The following is an 18307-nucleotide window of genomic DNA, read 5'->3' as shown; positions in this document are numbered from 1 at the left end:
TTTTCCCTGTTTCATCAGAATGTTAAACATCTTTGTGGAACCAATGATAGCCTAAAGTCTTTTTTTAATGCTTTAATGTCTTTAACTGATAGAGGATAGCTACTTTTCATCACTGTTTTTTGACATTTTAATAATAATTAGCATTTGCTTATTGTGTTTGCTGTAATATGCCAGGCATTTTGCTATGTTCTTTAACTGTGTCACCTCACTTATTCCTCATAGCAACCGTATAAAACAGATAATGTAATTGTTCACATGGTATGAATGAGAAAACAGATTAGGAATGAAAAGTAATTTTCCCAAAATAACAGCCAGTAAGAGGTGGAGCCTGGACTAGAACCCAGTTAGCCTAGTCTGATGTCAAAACCTGCTCTATCACTATGCTCATCTCATATCAACACTTAGGGTAGCACAGAAATAAAATAGTAGATGAAGAAATAGGGCCCAATGTGACTTCAGAATCTTTATATGTCTTAGAGTCTTCATAAACGTAAAAAGATATTATTTTCCTGTGTGTATGGTTTGGGTAGGAAATCAGTAAGATCCTTTGCTAAAGCCTGGCTAATATATGCAATAGATATAAAAGCTAATAAATTACAGTTATACTTGGCTATTCTTCACGTATGATAAATGTGAAGGTAAGGTCTTTTGTTCTGATCAGAGGTTTACACTCTGGTAAACTAGCCTCTGGGTATAAAATAGGAGATTTCTTAATTCATCGTTCTTGTTAAACACCGTACTTCCTTTTAAGGTAAGCTGTGCTTCTCACACTGCTTTAGGAACGGTAGACCACTAGAAACAACTTCCAGTTTTTCCGAGTCTATGCCATGGGCTGACCCATTTAGCGACCCGTTTCCATTCCTTAGAATGCATGGGGTGGGCTTTCCTTTTAGGTGCGTGTCCTGATGGTGGATGAAGTGACCAGTAGATGACTGTGCCATTTTAGTAAACTCTCCCAACACGTTAGAATGATTTGATACTTCCAGTGATTTTCAGTCTTTGATTGTAGTAACAACTAGATAGTTAAATGTGGTAGTTTTGTATGTAAAGCTCACTCCTTGGAAAAAGTTTATTACCTACTAAATTAAATTAAAAGACCCAATCCCAAGATGATGGAATGGAGACTGTATTTACTCAAGAAACATAGAATTAGAGATGTTTCCTTACAAAAGTCATCAAAGCATTTTTTTAATCTTGTTTAATTGCTACTGTTCTGTTTCTCTTCATTCCTTTCCCTTCTTTATGTTCCTATTACTCATTATATGTCTTCATTCAGTACCAGTATTTTCTTTAACAACTGTATGTGCCTTGCTTCACAGAAGATCCTCCTGGGTGCACTTTATGGAATTCCCTCTTTGTTTAGTAATGACATTTTCTGGGTGTGCTGGTTTGTATATATTATGTCCCCCAGAAAAAGCCATATTCTTTAATGCAGTCTTGCAGGGGCAGACATATTAGTGTGGATTAGGTTGGAACCTATTGATTCAATATTTCCATGGAGGTGTGGCCATGCCCATTTAGTGTGGGTCTTGTTTAGTTTACTGGCGCACTATGTAAGCTTAGACATAAGAGCTGTAGCTGAGACAGACATTTTGAAGATGGCCGTTGGAAGCTGATGCAGACATTTTGGAGAATGCCATTTTGAACGCAACCTGGGAGCAAGCGGATGCCAGCCACTTGCTTTCCCAGCTAACAGAGGTTGTCGATGCATTACCTTGGACACTTCATAACCTTAAGACTGTAACTGTGTAACCAAATAAACCCCCTTTTATAAAAGCCGATCCATTTCTGATGTTTTGCATTCTGGCAGCATTAGCAAACTAGAACAGTGGGCATGTTTAATATTTATAGAAGTCTTCAAAACTTTTGCTTAGTTTTTTGACAGAGCATAAATTGCATACCATTTTGAATAAAAATTATTATAGGCATCCAGTTAATGGCTTTGGGCACCTTCGGTTTTCCTTGTGAGCCACTGAGGAATCTCTGAAGCTGGTAGCTTAGAATGACCTGAGTGGCACATGCTGCTTCTGCCCTGCTGGCCCCAGAAAGAGAGTCAGGGGGTTGGCTAGTTGAATGTGAGAGTCTTGTCTGGAACATTAAAGAGCACTTGTTTTCCTTTTAGTTTTCCTTTTCCACTGAAAAAGCAGGCCCAACATAACCTAGTAATATTAATTAACCCTTAAAGTGGTTTTCACTGCCATCTGGTACCTGAAACAGTTGGGGGGCACATTCTGTTGCCTCCTTCTTTGTGAGTTTTATGTTTCCCTCTCTTTTTCTACAGACTGCTTGTGTGTAAATATGGTGGTAAGACTGTCTACCACCTGAAAATCATATCCTTGATCCATCGTAACTTGCCTTTTGGCTCTTTACCAATATGGGGATTTGGTTGCCAGACCCACCATTCCTTCCCACCATGAGCCTTACAGAGGAGGGTGCTTCCCAGAACTGTCCTCTTTACTGGTTTTATTAAATCCTTAATACTTCAAAAATTCAGAGCCGATTTGTCCTAAGTGACGATCTTAATCATAATTAATGCTTAGAAAATAGGACTCATGGATAAAAGAAAAAGGATGTGTCCTTTAATGTCAGATGATTTTATTGTAAAATTGAAGTTGAATGTATTAAACATGAGTTTTCAATTCAGCTGACAAGACACAAACATTGCTTTAGCTGCTTAGCTTTGTTTAGCGGCTTCCTTTTTTTTTTCCTTTTGGTTTTACCCAAAAAAAAAGTCCTCTGCCTTTTGCTTTTTTTGCTCTTTTGCTGTTAAAAGAGGAAAAGTATTTTGTGACCAAAGGTGGGCATTTGATATGTCTCTGCATCCTGGGCAAGGTTTGTCTTAGTCCCTCTGGCAGCCAGCAGTTCTGCCCTCTAGGCTCTACAGGCTGAAAAGTAATCCTGTATGTGGGTCACTTGCTGTGAAGTCCTCAGGCTTGTGAAGTACTTTCAGGGTGATCTAAATTGTGTATGTGAATAGATTTTATTTTAAACTAAGCTCTGTTGCAGCTCCTGTCTGGTTGCAGGGAGCCTGTGTCCTCTAATCAGGGTTCCTTGGTATTCCAGTGTGCTAATGCTGCCATTTTGCAAAACACCAGAAATGGATTGGCTTTTATAAAGGGGGATTATTGGGTTACAAAGTTACAGTCTTAAGGCCATAAAGTGTCCAAGGTAAGGCATCAACAATAGGGTATCTTCACTGGAGAAAGGCCATTGGCATCTGGAAAACCTCTGTTTGTTGGGTAGGCACGTGGCTGGCATCTGCTTGCTCCCAGGTTGTGTTTCAAAATGGCATTCTCCAAAATGTTGCTCTTGGGGTGTTTGTCCTCTCTTGGCTTCTCCAGAGCAAAAGTCTGCTTTCAACGGCCATCTCCAAAATGTCTGTCTCAGCTGCAGCACTGAGTTCCTTCAGTCTGAGCTCTTACATAGGGCTCTAGTGATTTAATTCATACCCACCCTGAATGGGTGGGGTAACACCTTCATGGAAATTATCCAGTCAAAGTCATCACCCAGTTGGGTGGGTCATATCTCCATGGAAACATCCAGTCAAAAAGTTCCAACCCAATCAACACTAATACATCAGCCCCCACAAGATTGCATCAAAGATAATGGCGTTTGGGGGGACATAATACATCCAAACCGGCACACTCGGTGAGGATTTGAGCTGCCTCGTGGGCAGCCTCCCCTCCTAAGGTTACAGATCCACACCAAGGCAGCAGCCCCGATGGAGGTTTTCTGCACTTTTTCCGGACTTCGCATGTACTTTTGCTCTTGTGTGTTTCTGCATCGCTGAAACGTCCATACAGCCGGCAATTTGTGTAGTCAAAGATTTCTGTCAGGCCACAGGAAGCATCAGAGTGGCAAGTGATGAAAAGTGAATGTTCTTGTTTGAATCAGGCCCTCACTAAAGGAACTGAAAGTTATTTTTATTTTTAAGAAAATCAAGTCATCAAATCAATAATTTAAAAATAATTGGAAGTAGGTGCTTGCTTCTTTATATTAACAAAGCATACAAGCCAGTGATGATATGATGTGTGCAAAGTGACTGAGTTAATTATTATCTGATCTTTATGATAGTGGTTTTTTTTAATCATTTGTTTTCTTTTATATTTAGCCAAATGTTTGACTTGGTTTTTTCCTCTCTTTATGATGGCTCTTTAATATACAGATTTTAAATACTGGGCATAGTTGGAGCTAGGAAATAATTAAGGAAATAACTTAATTATATTGGTACTAGAAGATATAATTAGCATGTTATGGCAGGATACTACTGTACATAGTTATTTTAGTGACTTGATTAGGTCCATAGAATAGTTAACTCTTTGTAATACTAAACTTACTTTAATGGGATTCTATTGTTATCTGGAAAAATATTCAAAAAGGAATCATCTTTTCTCTTAAGATATGCTATAATTGAAGATGGAGACAGAAGAAACCTTTTAGGACTTGTAGTTGACCTTTTAATCTAACTCTTCCGTTTCCTCTTGTGTTTGATGCTAGCTAGTTTTAATGGCCCATCCTCGATGATCAGCCATATCTGTCAGCAGTACTGGTGATTTCTTAGTGGTACAGTGAAATCACAGAGAGGGACCCCTGTTCTTCAGTTAGCCAAACTGTTTTTTAATAGTAAAGATACATTAGAATTTACAGTTACCATAATAATTATTGATCCAGGCAGTTAACCGTCTTAATTTCAAAGGGAAGGAGGTTCATTTGCAGTGGAGCCATCTTTGGTCTTTCCTTCTCCAGGGTCAAACTAAGTAACGCCAGCGATGGGGCCTGTTGTGATGTACTGAGAAGGACAGAACCTGCCATGCAGTTTTCCTGTTGAGATTCTGAGCCTCATCCTGAGGAAACAGACAAATCCAAATGGAGAGGTGTCTCCTTGCAGCTGACATGGATGCTTCAAAAGTATCAGTGTCCAGAAAGTCCTCCTGTCCCCTCCACAGAAGGCTGGGGAGCGCTGGGGAAAAGGAGACTGGGGACAGGGACCAAAAGCTCCAACGGACATATGGGGACAATTCAGGAGACTTTACTATATACATTGTGTCTTAATAATGTATTAGTGTTAAACTTCCCATATATATTTTCCATATATAATAGTGAGCCTATGTTTATGTAGGAGAATATCCTTGTTCTGATTTAGGGGGGAAGCCTCACAGTGTCTGCAGAACCAGAGAGAGAGAGAGAGAGACCATGTTGCAAAATGCAGATAATTGGGGAAACTAAAATAAAGAAATTAGTGTTTAACAGCTTAGGTTGGGCACTTCCTTTGCCTTCTCCCTCCTTCCACAACTTTGTTTTAATTTCTGGTAATTTCCTCCGACAAGGAATAAAGCATCTTTTTAGATTAACTGAAGTTTTCATCAAGCCCATAGAATTGTTTATTCTTTGCACAGTGACACCGTAAGTGATGTTATAATATCACTTGCCTTTACAGTAATAATACAGTTTGACATGTAGTTTTAGAGGTAAACATCTTAAGTCCTGAAGTTTGATGCAGAGCATTCTATGTAAGTGGTGTTTGGTTGAGGCAGCGAAGATCAGATAAATGGTTCTGATCCTTCCTTTTCCTTTAGGTTACTTAAAGCTATTAGTTTTGCTTTGATAAAATGTTCCTAGTTTCTAAATGTGCTAATTGATACACATGCTTAAGTGTACTAAAAGTTGCCAATGGCAAGAAACAGCGGCTTCACACCCTTCCTTCCTTCTGGTGATGCACATGTGCTTAGCGTGTATCAAGTAGTGTTTTCTTAGAGGAAAATTCAAGCTCGTGGTAAAGCAGATTCAACTTGCAATCAAATTGAATTAATAAAAATTACAGCACATTCTGGTTTTGATGTTTTCATATAATCTTTTGAAAATACTTGTCCTACAAAGTTTATATATGTATGTAGATAACTTTTTGTTTCTTTCCTAGAGGAGTGAATGTCATTCCTTTTCTGGAACTGATTGGGTTACCTGACAGCATAGTGAGCATTCTGAAAAACTCCCAGAGTGGAAACGCGCTCACGGCGTACGCCTTGTTCAAGGTAGGTGCTTCCAGGCTTGCCCACGGTCCGCACACAGCACTCCCTGCTAGACTCAGTGGTCGTTTTGGTCACTTACAACATTATATTTCATCTTTTACATATCATCAATAAAAAGTGCTTAAAAATTTTTAAAGTAAAAGTAAATATGGTGGTTGGGGAAGAAGCATCTTGAAAGTAGGTGTATGATTCGTAACCTGCTGTGAACAGACAAGCGTGAGACTTCTGTATTCCCAGGGTAGTAGTCTTCTTTTTGATATTTCTTCTATGAATGATATTTTTTTTAACTTTTCCTTAATCAGAGATCCGCATGCCCCATGACTTGAAAGTGAAATTGAGCATATATTTTACTACTTAGATAAATTCATTTTCCTTTCTTAGTAAGTAAAATAGTAACGTTTAATTCAAATTGTTTCACGTTATAAACGTTAGACTTGTTGGATGTTATGTTTCATTTTAGAAGTTCACAGTCTTTAAAAGTGTACCATGAATTCAGACAATATCTTTTAAAGAGAATGTTTATGCATGCATGGGTCCTTAATTTGGAAGAGAAGACTCAGTGTAAATGGGAGAGTTTAGCCAAATTAATCTCATTTTCTTAATTGACAGAGTCTTAAGAGGTCATCCTTGTTAAAATTATGGCATCCTGGAAGATTTCCTCTTTTATTATAATTTTGACTAAAAGGCTAAAGCTTAACTGTTGTGTTCTTCAACAGTAAAGCTTATTAAATTCATAAATTAACAAGTGTCTAGTTACACTGGGTGCAGTTTAACTTTAATAAATGGTCCTGGTGACTGAAACAGTTTCCCAGACTAGAACCGCTCCATGTCTGCTGTTGGTTTCCTTTATCTGACTATGAGCTCTGGGCTGGGAGGATGCGTGTTCACTCTCCGTCTTGGTGTGCTGGGTGCCAAGCTGTGCGTTGGCGGAGTCGTGCGACTGGTGATGCCACGTGTGTGGGAGATTGGTGTCAGCAGGGTCTGTCTCCTCATCATTCCTCCGTGTGGTGGGGATGAGGAGCCGGGTTTTCCTGTGTATCTTCTGTAACCCTCAAGTGCGCCAGCAGAGCTCCATTGATGAGGCAGTGATGAGGAAGGAACAGTCTGCGAGCAGGACCTGGTGACCGCTGGTTAGGATGAGCTCATGAGCTCCTCTGGGCTTTCCTTGCATGGGCCCACTGTTATGTTTCACGAAAAATTACTGAGCCCCTTCTGTGTGCCAGGTGACGTTTGTTCTTGATACTGGGAATAGAGTAATTGATAAAATGGCATGAAATACCTGCCCACATGGAGCTTTTATTCTAGGGAGTGGGGGTAGGGTGAGGAGGCAGATGGAGAGGTAAAGAGGGTAGAGTTAAGAATACACACACGTCTATATGTAGTGTGCATATTTAGATGGTGTTAAATACTAAGAGAAAAAATCAGGGACAGGGGATGTGTCTGTGGCTTGTTTCCAGGAGAGGGTGCAGGTGAGTGAGATGGAAAGCCAGGGTGCCATCGGACTCCTCAACAGGATCACTGTGGTGGTTGTCTTGGGAACAAACCACAGCAGGGCAAGGGTAAGAGCTGAGAGACCAGCGCAGGGTCATCGCAGTGGCTTGGGAGAGGGGCGATGGCGGCCAGGGGACTGTGGAGGGGGTAAGATGTGGTTGGACTCTGGATGCATTTTAAGATAGAGTGGAGGGGTTTCCTAACGGATTGGATGCAAACTGGTAAGATAAAGTGAAGAGCTGACACTGTCCCCTGGGTTTTGGCCAGAGGAACTGGAAGGAGAGTTGCCATTCACCAGGCTGGGGACCCTGGGAGGAGCCAGTTCTGGGTGGGACAGGTGACCATGAAGAAGTCAGTTTTGAACCGACCTGGCTCAAAGTTTCTGATCCTGTTAAGTCATGCAGGTGGGAAGGAGTTGGTGTTGCCTATACTGGAATTCAGGGAAAAGGTTCAGGATGGAAATACAGATTTGGGAATCATAGATGTCCTGAGTCTGGATAAGGTCACTGTTCTAGTTTGCTAATACTTCTGGAATGCATAACACCAGAGACGGATTGGCTTTTATAAAAGGGGGTTTATTTGGTTACACAGTTACAGTCTTAAGGCCATAAAGTGTCCAAGGTAACACATCAGCAATCAGGTACGTTCACTGGAGGATGGCCAATGGTGTCTGGAAAACCTCTGTTAGCTGGGAAGGCACGTGGCTGGCATCTGCTCCAAAGTTCTGGTTTCAAAATGGCTTTCTCCCAGGATGTTACTCTCTAGGCTGCAGTTCCTCAAAAATGTCACTCTTAGTTGCATTTGGGATATTTGTCCTCTCACCTTCTCTGGAGCAAGAGTCTGCTTTCAACGGCTGTTTTCAGACTGTCTCTCATCTGCAGCTCCTGTGCTTTCTTCAAAGTGACCCTCTTGGCTGTGGCTCCTCTTCAAAACATCACTCACAGCTGCACTTCAAAATGTCACTCACAGCTGCACTGAGTTCCTTCTGTTTGTCAGCCCATTTATATGGCTCCACTGATCAAGGCCCACCCTGAATGGGTGGGGCCACACCTCCTTGGAAATTTCTCAGCAGTTATCAGACCTACAGTTGGGTGGGGCACATTTCCGTGCAAACAACCTAACCCAAAGGTTCCAACTTAATCCCCACTAATATGTCTGCCCCACAAGATTGCATCAAAGAATATGGCTTTTTCTGGGGCACATAATACATTCAAACCAGCACAATCACCAAGGAGTGAGGGTAGGGAAGAAGAGAGGAGGTCCGAGGGCTGAGCTCTGGGTCACAGTGTTTAGGAGGAGAAGACTTGAGGAATTGTCAAAAACGACTGAAAAGGAGAAATTGATGTAAAACCACCGAGGAAGTGTTCCAAGGGATCAGGAGAGGAATGGTGTCTGGAACGGTTCGACTAGTTCAGGGCTGATGACAGAATGCCCACTGGTTAGGGTTCACAGAGGTCATTGTGCCTTCGGTAAGAGCAGTTTTGGGGAGAGGCGGCTGAGACCCAGCGAGAATCTGCTCAAGTGGGAGTGAGGAGAGAGCTTGGGGACAGCACCTAGCTGGCTCTTTGAGGGTTCTGTACACAGCACACCTGCAATTCCTACTCTCAGATTTCAAGCAAAGGCTTCAGAATGAGGTGTGTGCAGCCCCTTTGATTTTAAGATTTCTCTGCTTAGTTCACCTGCTGTTTGATTTTTTGGTCCTTCAATCTGATCAGAGTTAAACTGGTGCATGTCTGCCATGCGTGTGTCATTTTACCACTTTCTGGCCTCACGGAAGCTCCTGACTGGGTGTAATAAGGCCTGGGTAAGCAGAAGGAACAAGATGCAGTAAAGAATGAACACACAGTTGCCCCATCCCCGGCTTCACACCATTTGAAGTAGTTGGGTTCTGGTTTAGCTCGCTCCGCTGTGAACGTTGGCATTGTTAAGGAAATGCTAAGGAAAAGCATGTGGCAGAGTTTTTTGTTTGTTTGTTTTGGCTTTTTTTTAATGCATTTTTTATTGGGATATAGTCACATAACATATAGTCATTCTAAGTGTACAGTCAGTTGTTCATAGTATCGTCATGTAGTTGTGCTTTCATCGCCACAATCTTTGAACATTTTCATTACTCCAAAAAATAAAAATAAAAAGAGTATCCAAAACATCCCCTTCCCCTCCTCCCCCCATTGTTATTTACTTTTTTTAATACAGTTTAATTGAGATATATTCACACACCCTACAGTCATCCATAGTGTGTAGTTATTCACATCACCATCATACATTTGTACATTCATCACCAGAATCAATTTTTGAACCTTTTCCTTACTCCAAAATAAAAGTAAAAGCAAAAAAGAACACCCAAAACTTTCTGTCCCCTCCATCCCACCTTATTCATCATTTAATTTTTGTCCCCATTTTTCCACTCTTCTGTGCATACACTGGATAAAGGGAGTGCGAGCCACAGGGTTTTCACAATCACACAGTCACACTGTGCAATCTACATAGTTAAACAGTCGTCTTCAAGAATCAAGGTCACTGGGTTGCAGTTTGACAGCTTCAGGTATTTCCCTCTAGCCATTCCAACACACTAAAAACCAAAAAGTGATATCTGTATAGCACATAGGAATACCCTCCAGAGTGACTCCATTTGAAATCTCTCAGCCACTGGGACCTTATTTTGCTTTATCTCTCTTCCCCCTTTTGGTCAAGAAGATCCTCTCATTCCCATAGTGCTGGGTCCAGGCTCATCTCCAGGAGTCGTTTCCCGCGTTTCCAGAGGGATTTGTTAGAAACGGTTCTACCATTGTGATAGTTAACAATAGTGAGCCGTCTTTCCATTTGTTTTCCCATCTTCTGATTTCCAGAAGAGCTCCACTCCCGGGGTTCATTTGGCATTCAGTTAATTTAGTTAATCTATAATTATGCCTAGGAGTCAGCTCCAGAGAGCCTCTTTTGATGCTCAAATGTGTACCTTAAAAAAAAAAAAATTTAGTGAAGACTTTAGTTCTGTTCCCGGTGATGGTTCCCGAATCCTCGGTGCGGGTGTCCGTGGACGTGGGGGTACAGGGGGAGCACACTCACTAGGAGTAGCAGCCATGTAGGTAGCTGCTGCCAACCTGGTGAAACTATAGTGTGATTTACAGCTTGGTTATTACCAAGAATTTTAACTTCACCTTGTTTTTTGCTTGAGACGATGCTCATCGTCCGTGCTGACATGCCTGTGTTTTTCTCTGAAGATCGCCACCCCCGCCCGGTACACCGCGACCCTGGGAGGCACCTCCCTGGCCGTGAAGTATTTGCGCCGAAGCGGCTACATGTCGACGCCTCCGCCGGTTAAGGAGTACCTGCAGGACAGGATGGAGGAGACGAAGGAGCTCCTCACCGAGAAAATGGAGGAGACCAAGGACAGGCTCACCGAGAAACTCCAGGAAACCAAAGAAAAAGTTTCTTTTAAGAAAAAAGTGGAATAGGATGCGTTATAGAACAGACGATAGGAAATCCATGCTCTTTAACCCTTTGGAGAGCACGGGCAAAGATAATACCTTCTCCTGATGATGTTTTTGTCTAGCTGCCTAGAAATACCAGTTCTCTGAGGGTTAAAGAACCAAGGTACCTTTTTTAAAGTTAAATATCACCAGAAAAATCAGTGTTTTTTTGAAAGGAAATAATGAACCCAATGTAAGAATTTCACATCAGCAGCTGCACTGGGCCGTGGTCGCCGTCTTCTAAGTCAGAGCTCTTTTTCAATGTTGTCAGAATAATCCTCGCTTCATGTTTGGGCTGTATCTGGGCGAGGCATGGACTCAAATAACTGACATCGCCCTTAGACAGTGTTAATACTGGGTTTAATCTTAAAGTTGTTCATTAGGTTTTTACCTGTATTCAGTTCTCAGTGTGGAGACAAACATCATCAAAACTGCCTGTGAGTGAGAAGGTATTTAAATAGTCTTTCTATAAAAACAGCATTTAACAGTTATATACCAGAGAAAATATAAACTTTATATGAAGAAACTTGAATTAAAATTGAGACGTATGTATGTAAATAAGGTGATGTAAATGAAAAACTTGACCCTTTAAAAATGATTTTTACCTGAAGCTTGTGGTAATCAAATTTTTTAAAGCAAATACATACACAGTCAAACTTGTATATTGGTGACAATCTCCTGGAACATAAAATATTGTTGTCAATTGTTTGTGTCCCCTTTAACTAGTCTTTCAAAGGATAAGTGAAAATAACTGTACCTTAACATTTATTGTTGAAATCAGATCCTCTTAAGCAGCAACTCAAGCTTGTGCTTCTCAGCTGGTTAAAGGTTTGGGAAGTAAGAAGTGGCATTAGGCTGCCACGGAGATTGCACTCGCTCGCTGACTTCTGTCTCAGCAAGCTGGTGATCCTTCTCCAGTGATGTCCATTTCATCATGGAGTAAATTATAAATTCATAGCTTCTTTGAAACATCCTTGCTCGAGCATTTTACTTGAATTCTTGATAGCAAACCTAGGCAATAAATTATGATAAACTCAGTCACTGTCATGTGAAAGTTGCTGTGATTTTGTGGGTACATTTGAGTTTGTGTGTATCTATTTCCTTTGCTCTAACTGCTTTTATTATATCTAACCCTTGAACTAGTATTTGGAAGAAGAAATGGCCTCTTTTTAGATTGTCATTATTTTCAGTTATCTGATGAGGCACGAGGTCAGGGGACAGCCAAAAACAGGCATGCTGGGATCACCACTGTTAGGCTGAATTATTTTGTCAAATGGTTAGTTTGGCCAAAATTTCATGTTTACATTTGATACATGTAATCGTTATCCTGGAAGCCTGTTTAAATTAATACACTGTAATTGGAACTTCTTTGGGGGGACAGGGAGAGTAGAGAGCCTGGGAGCTATATAGCTCTCTCATCAGGGCCTGCGGTTTGTCTCCTGTTACCGGGAGTTGAATGCACTAGTCAAATTGACAGCACAGTTTCAAATCTGAGCACGATTAACACGCTTCTGCTTCTTTATTAAATAATGCATTATTTTTACACCTCTTAAGTGCTAAGATATTAACAAATTTTTTTTTTCTTTACCACTCAAGACTATGCCCATGTTTTCACATCTTGTGTTATATGGAATTCTTTCTTCTTACACACTTCCCTTTTATTTTTCATATTGTGCAGGGTCTGTTTCCTAATGAGATAAACTGTGGATTCTTAGAAGTCACTGATACTCATGAGACCAGAATTTATCCTGAGTACTCATCTTTTGGTCAGCCCACTTGAGTTGTGTTGCCACCAGTTTCATAATCATGTTATGCTTAGCCAGTTACAGGGAATGAGATGCTGCTTCTGGGGGCTTTGAAATTCTCTAGTAAAAAAGTCTCTGATGATGTGGGAAATTCTTCTGTCATTATTTGGCTTCAGGAATGTTGCAAAAATGCTGTTGCTAGCATCCTCCCTATTACTTAAGGGAAGCTACAAATACAAGGAGACATCTGTAATAGGTTGGGTTTGGAATATTGCTAGCAGGCTAACAGAGTACAATATGTTTGTTGAGGTAAAGAAATTATCAAGACTGTATATAGGAAACCCTATCACTTCAGTGGTAAACCCTACCCTTCTGTAAGGCAGGCAGTTTCCTCCCTGTGCCTGACATGCATGTGTCTCTAACGACAATGACTGAGATTTCATTTACATAAGGATGATAAGGGTTTGCTCAGCAAATTAATAATTGAAATGAAAAATGGATTAGATAAGGAACTTGGTTGGTACCTTTTAAAGTACCACACCCCCCAAAAAAATACCTTTTACTAAGACAGCATTTAGCATACAACAGAATACTCTTACAGATTTCTACAAAGGACAAAATAGCACATATGTGAGATTACCATCCTCCCAGTATTGAAAATAATAAAATTATGCCTTCAGATATAATCTATACTCTGTCTCTTGTGACAGAATCTTCCCCATCTATTCACAAATGATGGATATTACCATAGTCCTTTATGCTTCAAGATGAAAAGAACTTTTGGTGGTTATGTCTCATTTCAGTGGCTCTTAGAAGATAATTCCAGGGATTTTGAAGATCTTAATTGTTTAGGCAGAAGAGATGTTTAAAGAAAAGAAGCAAGACATGTCTAGCTTCTTTCTTTGTTCTTTCCACCGAGTTCAGGTTATCTGCAGGATTTCTTCACTGATTCAGACATCAAAAACTGGCCAGTTGCTGGAACAGGTAAAGTAGAATACGGTAATAATGAAATGGACAGAACATGATTTTAGGGAACGAAACAGAAAAAAACAGTGCATCTTCCCAGGTATTTTTGAAATACCATTTTTGTAAAATATTTTTGTGAGACATATGTTTCTGAATTGCTATTAAAGAATTCCTTCTGAAAAATAACTTGTTTTCATGGTAATGTACACATATTACTTCTGTTCATTTTTGGGAAGGGGACCTTCATTTATTTCAGATTTTTGAAATTGAGTCTCCATAAAGCCTAGAATAGAATAGATTAAATGTTATCAAAATTTTTTGATCAAAACACCTTTTTCGCAAGCCACTCTCAAAGTATTTTTTATGTTAAAATTTGCTACTTAATTGGCTTTATTAGCACCATAATCTTCCAACAATCAAATCACATTGGACTAGATGCTTAAGTAGCACATAAGCACATGCATGGGCACTCACAAAATCTATGGGCTTCTGCTGCCTTGGGGTTTAACCACCTGAGCCAGGAATCTGCAGAACTGGAATGGGGGTCCTGTTATTTTTCATTTTGCAAATATTAACTTTGTTCGCTCTGTTTTTGCCCATTTTTATATTGCCTAGTATCATAATAGTATTAAAAGGCAATTGTGAAGGATATTACTTCTTGTACCTTCCCTTAATAGACTTGGATGGTCTAGGGAACTGGTGGTTTGAAGCTATATGTACCCCAGAAAAACATATTCTTAAAAATCTAATCCATTCCTGTGGGTGTGAACCCACTGTAAGTAGGAACTTTTGATGAGGCTACTTCAGTTGAGGTGTGGCCCACCTCAGTCAGGATGGGTTGTAATCCTATTACTGAAGTCCTTTATAAGAACGAAATTTAGAGAGGAAGCCACAGAAGCAAGAAGCTGAGATCAACAAAGCCCAGAAGAGAAGGGAGAGACCAGCAGACACCACCTTGGGCCTTGCCATGTGGCAGAGGAGCCCAGGATCACCGGCAGCCAGTCTTCAGGAAGAAAGCATTGCCTTGATGATGCCTTGATTTGGACATTTTTCCAGCCTCAAAACCTTGAGCAAATAAATTCCCATTGTTGAACCTGACCTATTTCATGGTATTTGCTTGAGCAGCCCAGGAAACCAAAACAGGAACTGCCTTAGTTTGCTAGAGCTGCTGTGACAAATACCACACCATATGCCGGCGTAAACAACAAAAATTGGTTGGAGGCTAGAAGTCCAAAATCAAGACATTGGCAAGACCGTGCTTTGGTAGCATACAGGTGATGGTTGTCGTCTGTCTGCCATGTCTCTCCTCTCTGGGTTTTTCTGGCTTCTGACCGACTGCCACATTTCAAATGAATCCACACCTTAACTAGTAACATCTTCAGGGGGCCTGTGTACCCATGGGAGCGCAGTGAAGATCTGGACGTGTCCTTTGTAGGGGGTGTCACCCCTTTCCTGAATCCTTCAGCCATGGATTTTAGCCTGGGCTTCTGGTTCTTCAAAGGTCTTTCCCCTGCACTTCAAACTGGTAACACATTTGAGAAATGCTGAGTCAGGCAAATGATTATCTTTTCCCTTTGTGACTTCTGTGTCGAGTTTGTTCATTTATTCTAGTCAAAACGAGTTTTTGATAGTCTTGCTTCCTTCGGGGTCAGGCTTTGAAAATCAAGCTGTATTCTTTCAGCATCATTTACAGTCACCAACAGTAATAATTACAGATCAGAATTATCCTGTGGCAATTATCTGGCTATTTTGAGGAGAATGATCTTCTTAGTAGAAAGAATACATCTTGATTTCAGAAAACCTTCAGGGTAGAATATAACATTAAGCCTGTTCCTTATTTAATGAATTGAATGGATAGTCATGGCAGGGAAAACGTATAGGCAGGCAAAGACTTGTTTCAGAATATCTGGCTTCTTTTTACAAATAAGAGTGCTCATGGAGAATACGGCTTATTAAAGCAGGTCTCACTTTTCGTTTTCTCTGGGGCAACATGAGCCCTAAAAACAGAAGTAGTAACACAGTTAAACATGTCCTACACACTGCAAAAATAGGTCATTCTTCCTGAAAGCGAGGACTGAAATTCTAAGTCTCAAAAAAATAGAAGCTTTTTCCTTCTTTCCTTTCCTATCCCTCCCTCTCTGGCTTTTTCTCTTTTGAATTTTGACCAATTTAAGAGAAGTGGGAAAGGAAGAGTTGGGCCATGTCCTGGGTGGGTCTGACTTACCTTCCCTGCTGGGAAGCAAATCCAGCTCGCCTCGCCACTCTGATGGGTGGACACGACCTGACTGTCAGAGTCACGTGCAGGAGCAGTGAGCGCTCAGTCGCAGCCAGCTGACACTGTACCGTTTTTAACTTTTCGAGCAACATGGAAACCTAACTCGTTAATTTTGATAAAATGAATTTTAACTCACTTTTCAATCAGAAAGAGGTGAAAGGCAGCCTTTTATTCTATTTTGATAATTCCCCCAAAGAACATGCAAAATAATGACAATTGTTTATCTTCCCTTATACCAATTAGATGTTAAACTCTTTAAAACTTAAATTAGAATGAGAAAAAGAGCATAGGGCCTTTACAAGATGCTCATATAGGAGGTAGAGATACAGTATTTGGCAGTAACTTTTTAAAATCATTTGGTGATTTGTGGCATCAAAATACATTTAAAAGGGTAATTGTAAAAATAGTGGCTTTTAAAATTCAGTTCATGATTTTAAAATGTATCTGTGTATACATACATTTCAGCTTTTACCTTGTTTGCCCCTCTACTACTAGATTTCAGATTCTAAAGGACCAGAGCATATTTTTACTGAGTTCTGTTTTATTGAATTTGAGTCCCTATCTTATTTTCTTTGGGTACCTAATATGGTGAATTAATTGTTGCCCTTGCTTTACTTCTCTAAAAATAGCCGTTATACTTTGGTTCTGTTCTTAGGCTGAAGGTGACAAAAGCAAGATCTGTGAAGTCCTCAGATACCTCCAGCTGATCCTTAGCTACAGTCTGGAGATAGAATTACAGGGCTTTGTTGCCATGGTGCTCCATCAACAAGCACTTTGTATTCCCTTACTAAAGAAGATGCAGGATATGGTGGGTTATAATTTCCATTCCTCACTCCTTTTGGTTCAAAAATAAGACACGAGTCCCAGTCTCAAATAAGTCGAAAATATTACCAAACACTTGTCCAGAAAACCTAATGTGACTTTTGTTGTGAAATCTAGATCTTTCTTAACTGCATCATTTTGGGAGCCTGTTAGATTAGTAGGAGATTTTTAAGTCAAAGATCAAACCCTGGACTTATAGGATTGTGGAATTTGGTATTTAGTGGGTCACTTTTGGACATGGGAGCCGATATTTTCAGTTGAAGAGAGAGGCCCAGGAGAGCTGGAACTGATGTTTGCAGGTTTTGACTTCCAGCTTAGTATTTTTCCTCTCATGCCAGGCATTAAGATAAAGTAAGTCATGCTTTGGGAACGTTTGGAACTCTATTTTTTGAGATAGGAATCAGAGCCGACTTACTCATATTCCTTTCCCTCCCTCTTTTGCTTGTGCCTTCCATCTTCTTTGGCTTTTATCTTCAGAATTTCTCCTTTAATTCCTTTGGGTTCTGCTGTTTTCATCCTTTTTTTCAAATACCTCCCTAAATCCATGCTGGAGAGCAAGTAATAGACATCTCAGTAATTAAATCTAGTTTTATCTATATATATGTTTAAATATTTCATATGTCCCAGGAGGATTTGGCCCTCAGGAAATTCCCAATCACCTCTCTGCTAAAATGAGTTTGATTTTTCCTAACTGCCCCTGCACAGAGGGCAAAATATTAGTCATAACATCTGAGCCATATGTGGCATACCAGGGGCCAGTGCAGACTGGAATTTCCCATTTACCGGCTCATGGAACACCTGGAGCCATCAGCAGCTGGCGTCTGTGGAAAATTCTAGCTCTGAGAGTTTCAGTATATCCCTGTTGAAGAGTGATTAGGTTGCACCCAAGGATAGAAGAAGGCCTCTCTGGGGTCCCATGAAAACCTAAAGACAGAACTCAGCACCTCACATGCTACATCGTGATCTGCAAACAGTGACCTGCTGCAGAGAAAAGTGTGTTCTTCAGGGTCTTGTTTTAATTCCACGTTCTATGCAGGGGGACAGTATCTTTGCACCTGATGTGATCAAACTGCTATGTTGCTTTTTGTTTTACGCAACCTTGTGCCCCTCTGGCCCTCAGTTAGGAATGGATGCTGAGACTCAGATGCATCTGGAAGCTGAAGGTTTGTGGGCTGTGGCATCCCTGCCCCTCTCCCCCACCTCCTTTCTTTAGCTGTGCTCAGCTAAAATACTTGCAGAGGGAGACTAGCAGATGGTGAAAGAAATGCCAGCTGAGAAATGTAGAAAATGGAAGTGTATCTGGGGTTTAAAATGAGACTCAGTAAGGCATGACTGTTGTGGGTATTGTTCCAGAAGAAAGCAATTGTGCCAGCATTAGCACTGTGAGGCAAAGAGCGAGGAAAAGGCAAGTCCCCAGCAGAATGCAAAAAAGGCTGAGTTGTGCTCCAAGCTCTGGAAGATTTGAGCCTGAGGTTCACCCAGGATCTACCTCAGGTCAAAGCTTCGGGAAGTGGA

At 40.7% G+C, this 18307-nt stretch overlaps 1 protein-coding gene across 3 annotated transcripts in view; it reads left to right on the top strand.

Moving 5' to 3' along the window:
• FAM210A (family with sequence similarity 210 member A) overlaps positions 1-13911 on the top strand; it is a 47001-nt gene extending 33090 nt beyond the window's left edge. For all 3 annotated transcript variants that reach the window (XM_037806139.1, XM_037806138.1, XM_037806140.1), the window contains exons 3-4: positions 5918-6029; positions 10736-13911. In XM_037806139.1, the coding sequence (XP_037662067.1) occupies positions 5918-6029; positions 10736-10969 (346 nt within the window). In that variant the 3' untranslated portion in view covers positions 10970-13911. The remainder of the gene's footprint in view (positions 1-5917; positions 6030-10735) is intronic.
• The last annotated feature ends 4396 nt before the right edge of the window (positions 13912-18307 follow it).

Source organism: Choloepus didactylus, chromosome 16, assembly GCF_015220235.1.
Source record: "Choloepus didactylus isolate mChoDid1 chromosome 16, mChoDid1.pri, whole genome shotgun sequence".
Classification (NCBI taxonomy): Eukaryota; Metazoa; Chordata; class Mammalia; order Pilosa; family Megalonychidae; genus Choloepus; species Choloepus didactylus.
The sequence above is the reverse complement of the archived record's forward strand: the minus strand, read 5'-3'. Positions and strand labels throughout refer to the sequence as shown.